The sequence below is a fragment of the Elgaria multicarinata genome, chromosome 4 (assembly GCF_023053635.1).
Source record: "Elgaria multicarinata webbii isolate HBS135686 ecotype San Diego chromosome 4, rElgMul1.1.pri, whole genome shotgun sequence".
Taxonomy (NCBI): Eukaryota; Metazoa; Chordata; class Lepidosauria; order Squamata; family Anguidae; genus Elgaria; species Elgaria multicarinata.
Window position 1 is genome coordinate 49,481,688 of NC_086174.1, and position 19,448 is coordinate 49,501,135.

Sequence of the window (19,448 nt, forward strand, 5' to 3'; positions counted from 1 at the left end):
CCACCCTATATCACTAGGATCTCAGGATGATGTACAGATAAAATCATGCAATATAAAACAATAAATATACACAGCTAAAAGCAAATTAAACCATTAATCAAGTTAAAACCAGTATATAATTTAAAAGCAATAAAAACAGTTAAAACAATGTGCAAGCTTGGTGAATTTAACCATTAATGGCTTTGTTAAAAAGCCATGTTTTTACTTGGTGCTGGAATAAAATCAGCATCGGCACCAGTCGGGCCTCCAAGGGGAGGGTGCCACAACAGAGAAAGCAGCCCTCTCCCATGTCCCACCATAGTGTATGTGTTGCACTGGTGGGATGCAGAGAAGGGCTCCTCAAACAGATCTCATGTCTCAGGCAGGCATATATAAGGAGGGACGATCCCTCAAGTATCGAGGTCCCAAGCCGTTTAGGGCTTTATACGTCATTAGCAACATCTTGAATTCCGACCGGAAGTTATAGGCAGCCAGTGCAATTCCTTTAAGAATGTGGTCTCTGTAAGATGTGCCTGCCAGCAGTCTAGCTGCTGCATTTTGCACTTGCATTTTCCCACCCAAAAATGGTACTCAAGGCAGATAACAATAAAATATGGAGTAGAAGAAGCTCATAACTAGTTACATTATTGTGATTATCTCTAGAGAAACACTTCATTGGCAGAAACTTTGTTAAGGCACATCATGTTCTGGCATAGTTGGTATCTTTATTTGAGTTCACAGGTGTGTAGTAAAATGGTACAAGGACCAACCCTGGCACCTGCATTTAACAAAAGTCCTCCCCTTAAAAAAGAAATCATTTCCCAGTCCAAATACTGAAGCTGTACAGAAAATGGAATCCATGATTTATCGCTGCTGCTTTATATAATAATAATTCAACTCAAATTGATTACTCAGAGCAAAAAAGATTAGTACTTACACATAGGCACCACCGTGACTGATTTCTTCCTCTCACTCTGACAGAGTCCTGATGAATCCTGAAGATTTTATCCGCTATGTTGGTGCAAATAACAGAATTGCAGATCCGGTCATGGAAGATTCCTGTGGCCTGAACCGTTCTAGAGTAAGTAGCAATTATCTAAGAGAATGTGGACCTTGGAAAGGGATGGGTGGAACTTGATCACATTGTAGAATATTTCTCTTTTTCCCGAAGGTGGGAATAGTCTTTGCATATGGATTGTTCCACATTTCTCACAAAATATATTATAGAGAGCACTCTCAGCACATGCTATCTTCTCAGAACTTAGAAAAGCTACGATATCTGTGGTCTAGACATCCTATTGGGCAAGGAGAGCTCATGTGAGGCCTTTGACTGCCTCTTTGACTGCATTGTTTTGACTAGACTTAACAGCAAAGGATCTCATAAATATTCCGGCTTAGCCAGGTGTTGTAACCTTTCAGGCTACAGAGTAACAGCTGGTGTCTGTCAAAGATGGGCCCACCTGGAGATGTCAATTCAGTAATATGAAATCTAGCTTCCCCCTTCTCCCATTTTTTTTCTTATTTGGCAGACAATAATCCTGAATAGCATAGATCTGCTAGGTGTGCATTTTGCTTTGTTCTGTTTTGTCATACTTTGCTTTTGCAGGGGATGGGTACCTTTTTCCCCTTAAGTGTAATTCCCACATTTTGCGATAAACTAAATACAGCCACTTCTTATGCGTCTGATATATTTTGTGAACCGCCCAGAGAGCTTCGGCTATTGGGCGGTATAAAAATGTAATAAATAAATAAATAAATAAATAATATTTTGTGGTGGCAAGGGTTCTATACTGTGAAATTTTTGAAAAGAGCAGGAAACCGTAGAAAATACTGTAGTAATATATGGGATCTTTGAGCTGTGCAGTACTTGAAGAAAGCTTGAGAATAAGACAAGGGAAAGGCTATCTTATGGATGCTTCATGCATGACGGTTCCCTTATATGGATATCAGTACCAGGTAGGAAAAAGCGTATACGTTTTCACGTGTGACGAAGACACATGCAACCTCCTATTTATATATGTGTTACAGTATACATATGCAAGGCGCACGTGCGACCTTTGGTGTCTTGTTAAACCCATGTTTTTTTTTTTCAAATCAGTAGTGATCAGTATAAAGCAGTGGGGTGGAGGGAATCCTTTTCAGCCCAAGGGCTAAATTAGCTCCAGACAAGTCTGCTAGGCTCCAAGCAACTGTGCTGGCCAGCAATAGGTGGAGCCACATTCCACGGTGGGCAGGGCCACCCCACTGCTAGCATGAGCCCCCCAACATTATTGCCCAGATCCCCCCCTCTCTCATTCACACTGACAGAATACACACGACCTGCACTGCTGACTCTCCAAAATGTCACGTGCGTGGCAATTTGACTTTTAAAAAGCACCTTTGGCACCAATGGAGACTTTTTCAAAGCCTGATTATAGTGCGGGAGGGGATTTTTTGAGGTAGGGTTGTAATGCTCCGGAAGGGAAGACCTAGCCCTCCCCTCCCCAGCAGTGGCTCCCCCTCCAAAAATGACAACCTGCATGGCAATTAGGCTTTTAACAGCCTAAATTCAGTGCAGGTTGGTATTGGGGTGGGGTGGGTGGGAATTGAGGATAAAAGATTTCCCTGCTCAGGAAAGAGGCAGGAAAAAGCTGGTAGGCTGGACAGAGAACCTCTCCGTGGCCCGTATTCCCACTGTGTCTGTTTGTTTCCCTACAGATAAGCTTTTGTGTGTACACCATTCTGGGAGTGGTAAAGCGAGCTCGTTGGCCCGCTTCCTTGGAAGAGGCAAAGGCTGGAGGTTTTGTGGTTGGGTACTTGTCTAATGGCAACCCAATCTACCGTAACCCCTGCTCTGTGCAGGTCCTGAAACTTTTCGACAACTTGCTTGCTCTCATAAGGTGGGTCAACTTTGCATGATACTAGTCCCATAGTGAAAAAGCTGTGTGCAGTGATACTCTGAGCAGCCTGTTTTCCCATTAAAGCTAGTGACAGTACAAGCTGAAGCCCTTGCACTTTGCAGCATTGTAAGGAAGTAGCTAAGGAGAAAGGAACTCTAAGCTTTCCCTGCCCTTTTGGGTTGGGAGATCAGACAGGGTTTCCCCCCAATTTCCCTAAATCCAAAATTAAACCCAGCCTTTCCTAGTATTCCTTAACCCTGTCAAGCTGCCCCTGCCCTTTGCTTCTGTGTATTATCGCTTTGCTTTTCATGTATCATGTGGGAGTTGAAACTTCTTCTCAGGTGCTGAGCTTGTAAAATCTGTCCCCTGGGAAACGGTTTGACAGTGACACTGGTGGTAGACTTTCTGGGGCTCTTTCTGTTCCAAGCAGTCTCTCCCTCTCATGCAAGCTACACCTGCTGACTCTTGCAAACTACAATTAAAGGTGCAGGAGCCCTCTCCTCATTTGCATCCGGCTACCCCAGTGCTCTGACAGTAGGTCTCATGAAACTGTGCTAAGGACCAACACTGACAGCCATGGCATGTGTGGGTCACCAACATTACTGGCAAAGCTTCGCTAAATGATTGCAGTGAGAAGGAGTAATATTCTTTATATAAGTAGTTTAACAAATTTACAGAGAACAGACATCTCCCCAAAATGGGGAGATGTGTGCATCCCAGTTCTCAGACTAGTTCTCATTTCTATTATTGCCAAAAGATGAGAGGTCTGTGAAAAGGGCATGAATTGCCTGGTTTCTTGCATACTTGCTATTCCTGTGAATCAGAGGAATTTCCAACAGGGAAACTACATCAGATTAACCTTTGAGCTGAGCTATACATGGCAAAACATGAAGTCTTTGGACTAAAAGTAGAAGTGGGGTACAAGGGTTTTCACATGGGTGCAGGAGGCCCAGAAGTAACCAGTTATGCTCAGCAAATTAGCTTGCTGGGAGATTCTGTTTGGCTCCTGGTGTCAGCCACAAGATGTGAAAGATCAGTGTTCAACGAGGGATGCATACAAACAAAACAAAACCATTGAAATTTACTAACTTGTGGCTTTTAAGTGAATGGCAAAAAAATTGTTTTATCTTGATGCTGCAATGCTAAACACACTTACCTAAGAGCAAGTCTCTTTGAATGCAACAGGACTTACTTCCAAATATTATTTATTTATTACATTTCAGTAGCTGAGACAGTTTACAAAGATTAAAAACATAAACATTCGATTACAATAATAAACATTAAAATACAGTGTAAACCATTAAAAGCCGTTTACATAAAATGCATTATTTTATTTATTTATTTATTACATTTCTATACCGCCCAATCGCCGAAGCTCTCTGGGCGGTTCACAAAAATTTAAAACCATTAATGAACAGTAAACCCAAGGGCAACATATATCTAAAAATAACATTGAGTAATCAATCTTAAAAGACAAACTCAGGACTGATTAAGAACTCGTCATGTGCTGCCAAACGCCTGAGAAAAGAGAGACGTCTTAACTTGGCAGCGAAAAAATAACCCTCTCTCTTGTTGCTTATGAGCCTCCCTTGGAGGAGGAACGCAGAGGAGGATCTTGGATGCTGAGAGTAGGCAGGTTCATTTCGTGAGAGGCACTCCGTCAAGTATTGCAGTCCTGAGTCGTGTATGGCTTATAGATTAAAACGAGCACTTTGTGTCAAGCTTGGAAGTCTATAGGCTGCCCGGATAGACATATTCGGTTAATATGTGTTAATCTCTTTCTGCTGTTTGAATGTTTTAATGGTAATGTGTTTAATTTTCTTTGTTTCTTTGTTTTTTATTGTTCACCCAATGTTTGCATTTTTTAGTAATGTAAGCTAGCCTTCCCCATTCTGGTGCTCGCCAGATGTTTTGGACTACAATTCCTATTCTCCCCAAGCACTAGTCATGTTGTCTGGGGTCGATGAGAATTGTAGTCCAAAACATCTGGAGGGCAGCAGGGTTGGGGAAGGGTGATGTAAGCTGCTCTGAAACCCTTTTTGTTGACTGGATGGGTGGTTTTAGTGGGTCACAGATTATGAGACTGCTCCCCTGATATTACTTAGGCTGAGCTGTCCAGAGAAGTGGTATGGGTAGATTGGAGGTCAAGCAGTTGATGACTGGTAACAGAGCAACTAAATGCTTTTCTCAGGTAATTACACCATGATCAACACTGCTCTGGTCAAAGGGTGGAGTCCTTCTATTGTACTCCATTAATATTTCTTGTTTTGTGTGTGTGCATTGAATAGAAGCATAATTGAAACTCGCCTAGCAGGGAAAAGTGACAAGCCCAAAGGGCAGATTGAGGAGAGAGAGTCCAGAGATGGTAGAATGGGCTGTACCACTTCAGGCTGCAGGTCATAGATCACATGTTTCTGAATGCTCCTATAAGACACTCCCTGCAACTACGAAACTAGCACAGCAGGGAATGGGTTGGACTGGAACCTTCCTGCTCTTACATGCAGCTTATTTTTTTAAAATGTGGGAAAACATTCAGAAATGGTTTACCCACCCCAGTGCAGTTTGAGTGGTACGTCCCTACTCCACCAACTCATTTGTGTGCATGTAAAGACCAGGTCTGAGTGTGCACCTTGTAATGAAGCTACTATGTGCTACTCACCTGAGTCATGTATCCTCTTTAAATGTACAATACCAGTCAATTATAGCTCCAAAGAATTTGGATTGTGACAGCCTGTCCCCGGGAGGATGTGAATAGGTAGTGTTTGGCCACAAATGTATTGCTACCATAAATCATCATAGCTTCAAGGATGCTGAGAATGTTAAGTAAATGGCTGCACTTGCTCTTCTTTGGGTTTCTTGCATGATACCTTGTGCTGTATATGACAAACGAAGCTGTGGATACTTCCAAGAGTCTGCACACAGCTAAGTTATGAGTGTAAAGCTTTCTTTGCTGTGCACTCTGGAAGATGCCCGTTGATTGTATATAGTCATTATGTAACTAGTTCAAACCTATGGAAGCTTTTTCCACGTAGAAAATCCAATGCTGTATAGTAAACGTTGCTCTTGGTCTAACTATCCACTTGGCTGCTTATCTGCACCTCGGTGGAGGTATCTTGGTTTGTTCTCTTGCCTGCTGTATGCAGGGCCCTTGCCCTTACCCTTTAGTACTTCAGTTTCTCTAACTGCTTCTCAGCTTTTCTTGTTTTGCTACAGCTTTTACTTCCTTAGAAGATTCTAAACCAGAATTCCTTCTGTCCTTTGGTACAGAACTCATGAGAGCCTCGGTGCTTACACACTCTCTTCTCCTGGGCCTGTGGGATCTTTACATGCTACAGTAGAACGAATGACCCTGCGTGGTGCAGATACAGGCTGTTTCGTACTTGCCACGCAAGTTTACTAAGCAGCCTGCAGAGGCCATCTGCTTCCCCCCCCCCCCAATCTACCATCCTGGTATTACGATTGTGCAGAAACAGAATGGGAAAGAGCAGCCTGAGAGAAAATGGGCGCGGGATAGGGGAGAGCATTTTGAAGGACATTGTAAATAGGCAGCAGTTTGGGGGAATTGCTGAAGACAACTGGGACACATTGTTGCAGAAGGGATAAATTCATGACTTCGAAGTGGTCGTTTTTCCATTTGTGTTTGTGAAATCATTTCCCACCCATTATGTTTAAAAATCGTGTTCTACATGTGGCCTTAGTAAACATTCTTGCATCTAGATAATAATTACTGCCATCTTAGATCATTCTGGGGACATTAAAACACATCAGTTACATTATACTTTAATGACTGCCACACATTAAACAGCCTTGTTATTGGGTGTTCCCATGAGTAGCAGCAAGAAAAATGTCCGTGAACCACGGATAGGATGATAAGATGCTGCTGGGAGGGAGTGGTAATGGCCCTACTTTATGAGATGCAGAGAAATAAACTACTGCAGCTCTACTAGTGAAAAAAAATCATGCTGTTCTCTAGTAGTCAATAAATCTCTGCTGCTTGAATACTGTCTACGATCAAGGGAAATCTACAGGGCACTAAAGTGCACTCACTATGCTTGAAGCTTTTGTGCCTAATGTAGTGACTTGCAAATATATTTTTTCTATCACTACACTACTGTGCATGTTCTCAAATTACATTTGGCATTAAATTTTTGACAGCAGGGCTAAAGGAGTTAGGTCTTGACATTTGCAGTAACCTCCTCGTGGATGGTAAATAAGCTTGTGGTCTCCTAGTGCAATTTTGATGCCAGGATATGTTTCAAAAGACTGACCTGAGTGAGTTGTGATCAGTTATATTATGAGAGTATTGAAGCCATAGAGTGTTAAGCTCCAGAGACTTCCAAACACTTCAGTAGGCACATCCCAGAGATGCAACGAACCACTACTTCCCTTAGTTGCACTTGGCTTACTCAGCTAGGATCTTTTTGATTCCCCTGTCTTCTTACTGACAGTCTCATCTTTACAACTTTGAGCAAGCCAGGAGGTACTGTACAATGGTCAGGCTGTGGTGTTCACGCTGATTTCATGCTCACTCTGCATACAACCGTGTATGCATCCCATGGTGCCCATTTGAATGTTGGTCAAGTTATTCAAGTTTGGGGAACCTTGTCCTACCTTAAACTACCTGATCCAAAGGCCATCTTAGCTACAACAATAAAGTTCCAAAGCAGAAATAACACAGGTTAGAAAATTGCAAGGAGAAGCCGTTACCAAACTAGAAACTACATCTTGGCAAACGTGATTTGGCATGGTGAAAAGGGTTCTGGTTGGCATATTGGGATGTACAAGACGCCTAGAGCAGCATTTTCTATGCTCTTCAGAGTGCGAATCCTCTTCAGGGTAACGTGAATGATTAACCCATAAAGCCCCTAATGTGGTGCTTAAAGACTTAGCCAAAGCAAGTAGTTCGCTGTCTTCATAATATGATGCTTCTCCTTTCTTGCAGCCTCTGTTAGCACCCTTTGAAATGAATGGGCAGTTCACACCTCAGAACTATTGTTCCAGGCTCTCTGCAAAGCTCAGGCAGACATCGCTGCATTGGTTGCCCTTGGGTCACGTTCTCGAAGGTTTTCTTCACAAGTATAGAGACTTCTTTTAGAGACTTCTTAAAATGAAAGCTGAGACTCTGGAGAGCAATTGAGAGGCCTGCCCCTGCCACCCAGCGTCCTAGTCCTTGGTACCCCTGCACCCCCATACTCTGGGGAAATGCTGCTTTAGGGGGAGATACTGAGTTGCCCTTGATCACCTCTAGCAGCAGGTACAGTGGCAGTTTTGGCGGAGGCTGTTGGGCCGTCTGGCTGCAGAATTTGTGCTGTGTGCTGTTGCCGAAGCCCTGAGTGGAGGTCTGAGGTCTCAAAGGAGAGAGGTAGGTGAGACAGAGACCCTTCCCCCCACTCAGATGATACGTCTAGCTGGTGAGGGACCCTGTTTAGCCTGGATGGCAAGAGAGAAGTCACCCTTGGCTGAATGGACGTCCCTCCCTGGCAGCATGGTGTGGTTGATGCAGAACAGTCCTCCCTTCCGGGGGGGGCACCTCTCCGCCACACAGCTGCTTATAGCATGTGAGCATATGAATAAGCTGCTGCGTTCATCCAGTGCCACCTGCCATTCTAGGGACCTGTGACCCATCCTTAGGCGGGCAGTGTGTGCCTTGAGCCATTGCAGTCAGCATTTCAGAGGGCTAAGAGGAGGTGAACTGAGGGTAACTGTTGTGTAGAGCAGCTGGTACCCTCTCCACAAAGGGGAGACTTCTCCATATCCCCAAGAGAGGAGTGTTTTTCATGGGAAGGAAGGGGGATCCCATGCACAAGTGCTTGGTCTCGCCTTCCTCATCGCCAGACACAGGAGCTGTTCACAAGCTGAAGGTGGTTTCCCACTTCCAGGTGGCAATTGGGTACAACTTGTGACTGTAAAACGCCGTGCTCTTTTCTAGGACCCACAACAACCTGTATATGCCAGAGATGGTGGCTAAACTGGGAGAAACCTTTGCAAAGGCCTTAGATATGCTGGAAGTGGAGAAGAATGCCATCCTAGGTAAGTTGCGTTTTCTGTTCATAGTGAAGCGGCTGCTTTTCAGAATGCGGAAACTGTTTTTTAACTGCAATTAGAGGCTCTGCTTAAAACAATCCAATGCATTTTTCTAGATTGGTGATAATCTGAGATAAGCCTCCCTAAGTAGGTGCTAGTAGTTACCAGGGATTTGTGCTCCCTCCTCAAGTTTGTGTTGGGACTGTAGCAAGGTTTATTGCAATTTGTTGCTCTCCTGTAGCTTCTTTCCGTGAGGATGTTGGCAGCCTGATGCCCTCCAGATGTTTTTTGCCTTCAGCTCACATAATTCCTGACCATTGGCCATGCTGCCTGAGGCTGATGGGAGTTGTAGCCCAAAACTATCTGGAAGGCACCAGACTACCTATCCCCTGATTTAGGTTGACTCCCCCAACGGTCTGATGATGAGATTACCACTAATGAAAGCTTCTTCCGTTAGCAGGTTGCTTTTTCTCTGGAGATGAATCTCTTCACTGATGCTATTTCCCTCTTGCTAGGCCTCCCTCAGCCTCTGCTGGAACTTTATGATTCTCCTGTTTATAAAACGGTGTTGGAAAGGATGCAGGGCTTTTTCTGTACCCTGTATGACAACTGGTAAGAGCTTCAGTGATTTCTCATCTTACTGTGTTGCTCTATGGCTACCCTAACAGCTTAGAGACAACTTTAAAAAAAACTTTTTTTAAAAAAAAAAAACCAGAGGCAGAGAGAAATGCATGCCGTGAGTCTTCACTGCAGCTTTCTCCTCCATGGGATTTATTGTCTCATGAAATGCTGCTTCACCAGGATGAACTGCTGCCTGCCTTTCCCTGGCCTAGCCTTCTAATACTGTTCACATTCTAATCAAGTTGCTGCTGTCAGTGTTTATTTCTATAATGAATTTGTATCTAGAATTGTGCAATGATCCTTCTGAACTGCAAGATTGCAGAAATCCCTGTTGAGAATTCAAAGTGGAAAACATATAGGATAAAACCCAACATAAGCCTTCCATAAAGTAGATCCATTGAAATGAATGGAATTTAAGTTAGTCACGACTAACTGAAGTCCCATTCATTTCAGTGGGCCTCCTCTACGTAAGACTTATGTTGGATTTTACCCATAATTTTCTGGGAGATTTAGAACAGGCAAAAAGGAGCATTTCTTCACCTTACTTTCACACTGATGGCCACCAACCTGGATGGCTTTAAAAGGGGAGGAAGAACTACCAGTATCAGACACAGTGTGCTTCTAAAACTAGTTCCTGGAGAACAACAGCGGGAGCAGCTATTGCCCTGTTTCAGTGTGGACTTCCCAGAAGCACCTGGTTGGCCACTGTAGGAAACAGGATGCTAGACTAGATAGGCCTTTGGTTTGAACCATCAGGCCCCTCTGATGATCTTACAACTTACTTGCAGAATAGATTATTGCAAGTTATAGTCATGGCCAGTAGCCTTAGTGGCTCTATAAAGGATTCAACAGAGTACTGAATAATGATTAGTTGTGAGAATAAATGGCATATCCAAGTACAGAGGCAGTATACAACTGGTTCCCAGGTGCTGGAAGAGAAAGAGGGGATGGCAGCCAGCTTCATGTGCTGATTGTAAACTTTCCAGGGACTTCTGGTTGGCCATTGCTGGAAACAGAATGCTGGCCTTGGGTCTGACTCAATTTAGCAGTTCTGCTTGTACAAATGGGGGGAAAAGTAAACACAAGTTTCCCTTCAGAGCAGAGTGTCTTCCTGTCTTCCTGTGTTCACGTTCATTGTCTAACTTGGTCAGCCTGAGCCATGCTTTTTGAATTGCAGTTTCCATGTTCTGGGGAGTGCTGGCTTATCAATGCAGCAAGATTTCTACACTGTTGATGGTCTAGCAACTGAGCTGCTCAACTCTGCTTTTATCAATCTTGACAATATTCCTGACTACAGACTCCGCCCTATGCTTCGTATCCTTTGTCCGTTGTTTATGGGTGGGCTCTTCTTCCAGAACCGCATGGGCTTCCTTGCCATGCCCGTGACATGGGAAGCCTTGTTTTGAAATAGCAGCGATGAGGGATTCAGACGATCTGTATCCTGCTGAACATAGTTCCTATTGGCCTTCATTCTGCAACTGGTCCTGTAGACGGTGCACTCCTTGGAAAAAGAACTGGGAAAGAGCATCTTCAGAGTAATGGGAAAGGAGTACAGAAGGACAGGACACATCTGCCAGGGTTGCAAAACAAATTTGGGCAGGAATGGCTCAGAATGCAGGAATCTGTCTGACACCTCTGTAACTAAAGTTGGAAATTTCCAGTGGGGTTCCCAAGAGATGGTCTTGGGAGTCTGTTGTTCCTCTTCACTTCCATCTGAAAGGCTGCATATTTTTATTCTACTCAGGTCAGGGCTGCAGAACTTGTGACGCACCCTGCCAATACTGCCCACCAGCCATGTAATGTGACCTCGCTTGTGTTCAATAGCTTCCTTGCTTTTGCAGACAATAAAAGAGGCTTATCAAGCCCCCACCCCCATCCCCGGTCCCTGCCGGCCCACCGTATATGAATGGTGTTCTGAATTAAGATTAGTGGCCCACCACTAACATTTAGAGCTGACTGAGAAAGCCGAAAAGGTTCTTTATGTTGCTTTCTGTACAGATCCTGTCTGAGATTTCTAGTGGTGGAGTGACTCTGGTCTGTTTTATCAGTAAAGGAGAGTGCCTGTGCCACATTCTGGCCAGTGTGCTCCAGTCATAGAAAAACGCTGAGGGTTATGTGTGCTGCTTAACTTCTTTAACTAGCTCTGTACAGGTGTGTTCGTGAAACCCTTGGTCCTCTCCTGCCCACCTGAACACTATGAACCTCTTCTCTGTCCTATACTTGGGCCACTCTTCACCTACTTACGTATGGTAAAAACAACAATTGTATTATGTGCCTGTGACTTGTACCTTTACCAGGCTAGGTAGCACATTGGCTGGGTAACAGAGCAGTTAAGCCGTTTGTTTGTTTGTTTGTTAGTTTGTTTGTTTGTTTAACCAAATTGTGCACTTTGGGTTAAAAGTATCAAACTTTTGTGGACATGCAGTGATAATGCCTAAGCATTTCCTGATAAGGATCTGCCCCTCACATCTACTCCTGTGTTAAATAAATTATTTTTAATTTGTATCCATTGCTTATAAACAAATATTTTCTACGTCGAAGGAGCCCAGTGATGATTGTAAGATCCCAGTAGAACTAGATGTCAAATTTTGATTGACTGTACATAGAGAAAAATCAAAAACAAGGAGTGTGCATGTTCACAATGTAATATGCAATCCTGTAACATTTATTTAAATATAGATCAAATGGTTCACTAGAAAGTGTTGTCAAATAATGCAAAATACTAAGTCTGGGAAATCGTTTTAAATTCATCATTGACCTAATATTAACATCTAATGTTGATAACCCCAAACTGAAATTGCAAATGTTTTGCTTATTTGTGCAAATTGATACTTTATGGGACATACATTGATTTATGATTTTATGGGACATAAATATGCTCATGGTCATGTATGTATTTTATGGATAATCTTTGATGGAAACCTATATATTTGTTCTATTTATAGTATAAGTTCATTTATTTAATTATTTATTTTTTTATTACATTTTTATACCGCCCAATAGCCGAAGCTCTTTGGTCAGTTCACAAAAAAGTTCACTCTGCAAAGTATATGGTTTACTATTGTTATTCCAGTTAAATTATTCCTGAAAACAATTTCCTTCACAGTAACAAAGGGCAGCGCATTTAAGGGTGTACTGTACTTCCTGTGTAGGTCTCTGCATGCTTTCTTACTACAGTGTACCAGTTCCTAGTACTTTCCAAAGTGCTTGGCCAAGAGTTGTCTTCTTTGGTTGTCATTGAGATCCACCCTTTCTCTCTCAACGCTAGTTTGCAGGACTTGGTATCTCTGGATCTTTGAAATACCTTTTCCTCCTAAATGTCCTCCCTGATAAGAGTGTACACATTGCGTATTATTTGTGTGCCATCTCTGTTGATGGAATATTCTCCAGGAATGGTGACCTTCAAAACCCAGTGGTTCTACCATACAGAAGTAATAGAAAGCTTTCAAGTGGTACCATTGTATTGTCAGGGATTTGTGTTGGGGCTTCTGCCAGTATCAGGAATATAGCTGTGATTTCTGGAAATATGTTCCATGTATCCCAAGCTAACATTTTGCCTTTCCCAGCAAAAGGATGAGGTCATATCACACCAAGAGGGCATGGGCCCAGGCCACATGCTCAACAGTGTCCTGTGCTCAAGTGAAGAGTTGGACCAGATGCGATGGTATGCCATTCATAGAAGACATTGTCATGGAGGTTTGGGTGTATGGTTTGAGGTGGCCCAAAGCTTATTGTGAGGTGCACACCTCCACTTTCATATACATTTTTGTACACAGTGGTTATTATTAGCATGGGGGTGCCATGCTTGAAAGAGTTTTGAACCCCAACAGAGCATTGGGCCAGATGCAATGCTGTAGCTTCTCTGCGTCTCTTAGACACCACTCTTCTGGAGTTTGAATATATGATTTGGGGTGCCCCAAAGCTTTGTTTGGGTACACACCCCAGTTCCTTATGCATTTATATGTATTTTGGATATTATCGGCATGTGTCTTGCTCCCAATAAAACATTGTGACAAGTACAATGTTATACCAACTTGTAGAGGCTATTCCACTGAAGGTTTGTATGTATGATTTGGGCTGTCTGAAACTTTGTTGTGGGGTGCATACCTACAGTTCCATATTAATTTCTACATACGTTCTGCATTATTGGCATCAGAGGTGCTGTGTTTGACAGTGCCTTGCACTCAAAGTGCTGGACACAGTGGTATGCCAGCTTCTAGAGGATTCACCCATGGAGGTTGGAGTGGGGTGGCCAAAAGGTTAATGTGGAATTCTTAATTAGTTTTTTTGAATACTTTGGTATTATTGATATAAAGGTGCCAAGCTTGACAGTGTCATTACCAATGAAGGACTGGGCCAGAAGCAATGCCGTGGTGATGTCATAGGGGCTACTCTCCCTGAGATTTGAGTATATTATTTGGGTTGGCCCAAAGCTTAGTTTGGAGTGTACACACCTCAATTCCTTATCCGTTTTTAGTACACCGGGCATTATTTGCATGAGATCACCATGCTTGAAAGTGTCCTGCATTCAAATGAAGAATTGAGCTGGATGCTTTGGTGTCTTGCAAAGGCCACTCCTCTGGAGGTTTGGGTGTATCCTCAGTGCATTGGACCAGAAGTGCAGCTGTGGCATCTCACAGAGACCACTCTATTTAAGGTTTGGGTTTTTGATTTGGGGTGAGTCGAGGCTTAGATTGGGGTGTACACCCTCAGTTCCTAATTCATGTATACATATTTTGACTACTGTTGACATAGTGGCAGTTGACTTGAGAGTGTCCCAACACCCAAACCAAGGGTTGGGCTGGAAGCCGTGGCAACCCAGAGAGGCCACTGTACTGGATATCTGAGTGCCCATACAAAGCACTCTGGGTCTTCTGCAGATTTGCTGCATGACATGGCCAGCCCTGAGTAAGATTTGTACAAATTTTGATTACACACAAACCATCTAATTGTTGTAGCTGTACTACCTATTTTCCATCTCTTCGGGTACTAAAAAAAAATGAGATCCTTTGCTAAAAACACATTCAGCATTATTCCTCAGACATGGTGAGAATTTTTGTCCTGGAGTGTAGACTGAAAGACAGCATAACACATTTGTTTGTCTCTGCCCCCTGCCTTACTGGGCTCTATATCCCAAAAAAAGTTTAATATGAGTCAATGTATATGTATGCTAACTTCTATACTTCTAATACAAAGTGCACAGTTTTAGGCTTACCCGCTCTACTAAGGGCTTTTACACTTTATTGTTGTTAGGGGTGGAAGTGTATTTGTTACTTTTATATCCTACTCCTTCAAGGATCTCAGAATTGTATTTTTGCATCAAAACAACCTAGATTATTAAGTAGGTTAAACTGAGAGATAGCAGTTGACGAATCTACATAGTGAGCTACATAGCTAGGGTCAGATTTTATCCAGGTTTCCAACATCCAAGATGTCCCTCTGTCCAATACTGCATATTGGCCACAGCTTAGATTTTAGCCCAAATTCAAAGATTAGGAGGCTCCAGATTGTACAGACAGTGCCTGGTGAAACCTCAGAAGGTGGAGAGGGATGAGACGTGCAGGTGAGCAGAATGTTTTATAGGTTTCGGTCCCCTGCAGAGGTCTCTGCTCATCTTCAGGAAGAGCAGAAGCAGAATGGATTGTGCAAATTTGGTAATTTAGAATTCAGCTTTTATTGACACATAATTTGGGTTGCAGAATATGCAGAGCCTCATTGATTTCCTTAAAGTCATGCTACTGCTGCTGTTTTCTTTCTGTCAGAGGCTGTCCCAGAAATGGCAGGTTATCAACCAGCGGAGTTTGCTTTGGTAAGTGTGAAGCTTAAAGAATATAGAGGCAACTGCTGCTTGAACCTTTATTTCGCTGTTCACCTTTGCACCTCTTGCCTGAAGTAGCCTCTCCTAAAGGGAGCAACCACAGCAGCACAAGAAAAACACAGTGAGAATAAATGATTTGGGCAAATGGAAGAAGGGTTTTCATCTGGCACCAAAAAGTCGAAGGGTTTGGTGCTAGGGGAGCTTCCTTGGGGAAAGCATTCCAAAAACAAGCTGCCAGAACAAGAAGTCCCTTTGCCCAGTCATGTCCTGCTTAAACTTTGACGGTGGTGGGTAACCTTGAGAAGGGCCTCGTTAGAACATCTCAACTGTCTTGCAGGTTCATTTGGGAGCAAGTAGTCCTTTAGATACCTAGGTCCCATGCTATTTAGGGCTTTAAAGGTTATGTTCAGCACTTCAAATTATCCTCGAAAATAGACTAGAAGCATGTTGAGTTCTTTCAAACTAGATTGATTTGTCCCATCGGGCCTATCCCAAATTAGCAGGTGTGTGTTTTGAACCAATTTAAGTTTCTGAGCAATCTTCAAAGGTAGCCACACATATAACTCATTGAAATAATCTAACCTGGATGCTATGAGAGTTTGAATAACAGTGATCAGACTCTTTCTGTTCAGGAGGGATTGCAGTTGGTGAAAATACTTTCTGCCCCAGATGCCATGTGGGCATCTAAAATAAGGGCTGAACCTAAAAATGCTCCCAAGCTGCACACCTGCTCCTTTAGGAGAATGCATCCCCATAGCAGATAGGCTGAGCATCACTAGCAAATCAGATGAACTGCTACCAACAATCTTGGTGATGTGATTGTGCTCAGCCTCAGTTGTGCTTCTCAGATCTATGTTGCTCTCCTAAAATCAATCATGTTACCCATTCAACAGTGACGAGGACACAGCAGATGACAACCCAGAATCCCAAGAGATGTTGGAGGAGCAGCTGGTTAGGCTGCTCACCCGAGAAGTCATGGATCTAATTGGTGAGTGAAACTAATTGGTTACCTGAAAACGCTGGTATGTTTATACTGGGATTTATGAGGATGTGACCACACTGGTACTCTTAATCTTGTTTTTCATGTTCCAAAAACGCTCCCATTCTTCTTGCCATGGCTTTCCCTTAACAGTGGCCAAGTTGTTAGGACAACATTAGGCCTAAATGGGAGCGAAGTTAATTGTTTTTAACGTGTAGTCCTTGGAAGCTTATGCTTTCCTAAATGAGAAGATGGCAGAGAAGCTGTCCAAAATGCATAGCAATAGAAGACCGTTGGGCATATTTGATGGCCCCCACACTTTCAGTTCCTTCGGAGCAACAACAAGGCTAAACTGTCCTACCAACACCCTTTGTGGTCTGAGACCATGTCCTAGAATGCAGCCCTGTATCCTTTGCACTACATAGAGGTTCTGGAGCAGATGCACGGGGCTTCCTCAGATGTGGAAAGGGTTCCCTGAAACTTCAGTAAGAACCTTTTGAAACCACAGCCCTAAGTAACTGCCAGATTTGTCACTTGATTGTTGTGTTCAGGTCACATATGCAAGCCTCGCTCTACAGTACTTTAAATGTAGGTTTCTGACTATGTGAAGCTCCCCGTCTTGACAGTTCTAAAGTAGTCTTGGAGGAAATCATGTTCTACCTTAAACGTATGTTTTTGCTCAAAGGTGGGCCTCAATCCTTTTCAAATGGGTTTAGATTGTGCACTACATAAAACACACTTCAAGCACTGCCAAGAAGGAATTAAGTAGCATAGCCCTGAGAGAAATGTGTGATGCCTCATAAAGTTCTCTCTTCTAATGTCTCGCATCTTCCCTCCTCTGATGTATTTACAGCTGTTTGCTGCGTCTCAAAGAAAGGTGCTGAACAGAATAATGCTGTTGCAGCAGATGGAGATGGTGGGTAACTATGGATTCTTCTTTCTATTCTATGTTTGAAGCCCTCGGAAGGAATTAATTATTCCTACGCATGTAAATAGATCTTGGATATCCTTAGACTTAGCATCTGGGTCTCCTGTTGCAGCGATTTAGAAGATCCTAAGCAAAAAATGCCTAGGAGTCAGCGGTAAAACATTTCAGTCCACACTATGATGCAGGAATCCAAACCAACTTCTGTGGCTCCAGGAGGGGGGTTTCTTTACTGCTTCTTATTATTTCTTCATCTCAGATTTATCTTCCCAGAACGCACATAATTTGTTTGTTGTTCTTCTGAAAATCTGTTGGCTCCAATTAACACCTCCCTGCAGTTTGGCTTCAGAATAAATGGGAACTCATTTCACAGAGATGTAGTGTGAGGAAGTATGAGCCAGTGCTTTGTTCTTAGAATAATATGTATTCTAGCTGGGATGTTGGCTCTCTGGTCAAATTCTAGTGGTCAACTTGATCGACTAGCCATTTTTGCCATGAAGAATGTTTTCACATTGCCATTTTACTTGGCAGATGAGGAAATGATGTCCACAGAGGTGACTCCACCATCCAGCTCTGAGCTCACCGAATTGGGCAAGTGCTTGATGAAACAAGAGGTAAGGAAACTCACCCCCAAAGAACCAGAATTGGAATACTGTGTATACATTCTTAAAAGGATGCAGCTCCAGTTCTAGGTATAACTTCTCCCTCGTGGCACCCTCCCTCGGAGGAAAGTCTCAACAGACTTAACTGTAATATAAAGCACTCATTGCCCCACGCCAGCACTTCACTCGCTCTCCTCACCTCTGCCCCCTCATAGAAGGCAGAAATATAGGAAGTTGACAAACGGCTCAGGGGTTACATGCCGCTCTTAACACATCTACTTCATAAATAAATAAATAAGATGTTAAAAGGCCACAAGCACCTAGTTAGCTCTTCATGAAAAGCATAGTCTTGCAACCTGCATTGTTTTGTAAAGAATATTTGCATAGTAGTAGTAAAGCTTTATTGTTTCAACCAATGGTTAAAACAAACATAATAAAAACAATGTTAAAACAAATCATACATGCAAGGTCAAACGCGTCTAGTTAGCGCTTCATGAAAAGCATAGCTTTGCAACCTGCATAGTTTTGCAAAGAATATTTGCCTAGAAATTTTTAAATAAATTAAAAAATAAATAAACCTCTTTGTTGGCTACTTTTTGAGCATAGGGAACGATTGTGCTTCGATGCCACTTCCTGGACAAAGCAAGAAGGCCATCTTTTCTTTTTTGTTTATGTGAGCATAGCAGTCATATCTGTCCCCAGGGTCAAGGGAAGTGTAGGGTTTCCTCCTCATCCCTCCGTCTTTATTGTTAGCTCCAAATTATCAGTTGGCACCGTTCAGGTGGGGTTTTTTTTAGCGATCCCTACAGTAATATCATTTTCAGCACCCAGTGGGGAATGTTCCAAATCCCTGTAAGATCCTTCTCGTAACAAGCCTTGTCTAAAGCAGACCTCTGAACTTTTTATTGGATAAACAGTTAAGGCGGGGGAGGTTGGGTTGGGGACATTTTGGGGCCTCCACATTCATACAAATATTTGTGCTTATGAACACCCCTTTCTTTCAAAAACAAATCTTGTAGGGAATCTGCAACAAACCTTCCCTTTATTTCTCCAGAATGTCTGCACTGCTCTGCTGATTACAGCATTCACATCCCTTTCCTGGAAGGATACCCTGTCTTGCCAAAGAACTACCTCACATCTCTGCTGGCCGCTCCTCAAACAGGTACTTCTGCTACAGGGACCAGCAGGGCAGATTGTGGTGAAGGTGAATACGGCTGAAGAGTTAGCAGAGTCCCTTTGGGAACTTCTAGTGTAATATGAGTGAATGCTAGAGGTCACCTTTTCTGGGATGAGAGGCAGAAATGTCTTGCTTAACGTTAATCTCTCTGCCCTAGGTGCTCACAAGGAACTTGATGATCCCCGCAGCAGTGACCTGGTTTTTCACAAGTGTACTGAAAGGGTTACAGGTGCATGGGCAACATGATGGTTGTATGGCAGCTCTTGTTCACTTGGCTTTCCAGATCTATGAAGCTTTGGTAAGGAGGTGCAGGGGAAGAAGGCTCTTTCATAAGTCTGCTGCCATCTTTGAGGATGAGTGGCAACCCAAGCCCACTGAGCTAACTCCTGTGCTTTTTGAGGGGGTGGGGTCTTAATTGCCCTTTGGGAGGTAGCAATTTCTGTT

General features: G+C 43.1%; 1 protein-coding gene across 1 annotated transcript in view; it reads left to right on the top strand.

The window, feature by feature from the left end:
• Nucleotides 1-19,448, top strand: part of XPO5 (exportin 5) — a 43,349-nt gene that overhangs the window by 21,440 nt on the left and 2,461 nt on the right. Inside the window, exons 19-30 of the mRNA XM_063124242.1 lie at nt 961-1,060; nt 2,677-2,858; nt 8,788-8,888; nt 9,398-9,494; nt 10,681-10,817; nt 11,655-11,752; nt 15,266-15,312; nt 16,215-16,309; nt 17,154-17,216; nt 17,757-17,839; nt 18,882-18,989; nt 19,162-19,302. Of these exons, the coding sequence (XP_062980312.1) occupies nt 961-1,060; nt 2,677-2,858; nt 8,788-8,888; nt 9,398-9,494; nt 10,681-10,817; nt 11,655-11,752; nt 15,266-15,312; nt 16,215-16,309; nt 17,154-17,216; nt 17,757-17,839; nt 18,882-18,989; nt 19,162-19,302 (1,252 nt within the window). The remainder of the gene's footprint in view (nt 1-960; nt 1,061-2,676; nt 2,859-8,787; nt 8,889-9,397; nt 9,495-10,680; nt 10,818-11,654; nt 11,753-15,265; nt 15,313-16,214; nt 16,310-17,153; nt 17,217-17,756; nt 17,840-18,881; nt 18,990-19,161; nt 19,303-19,448) is intronic.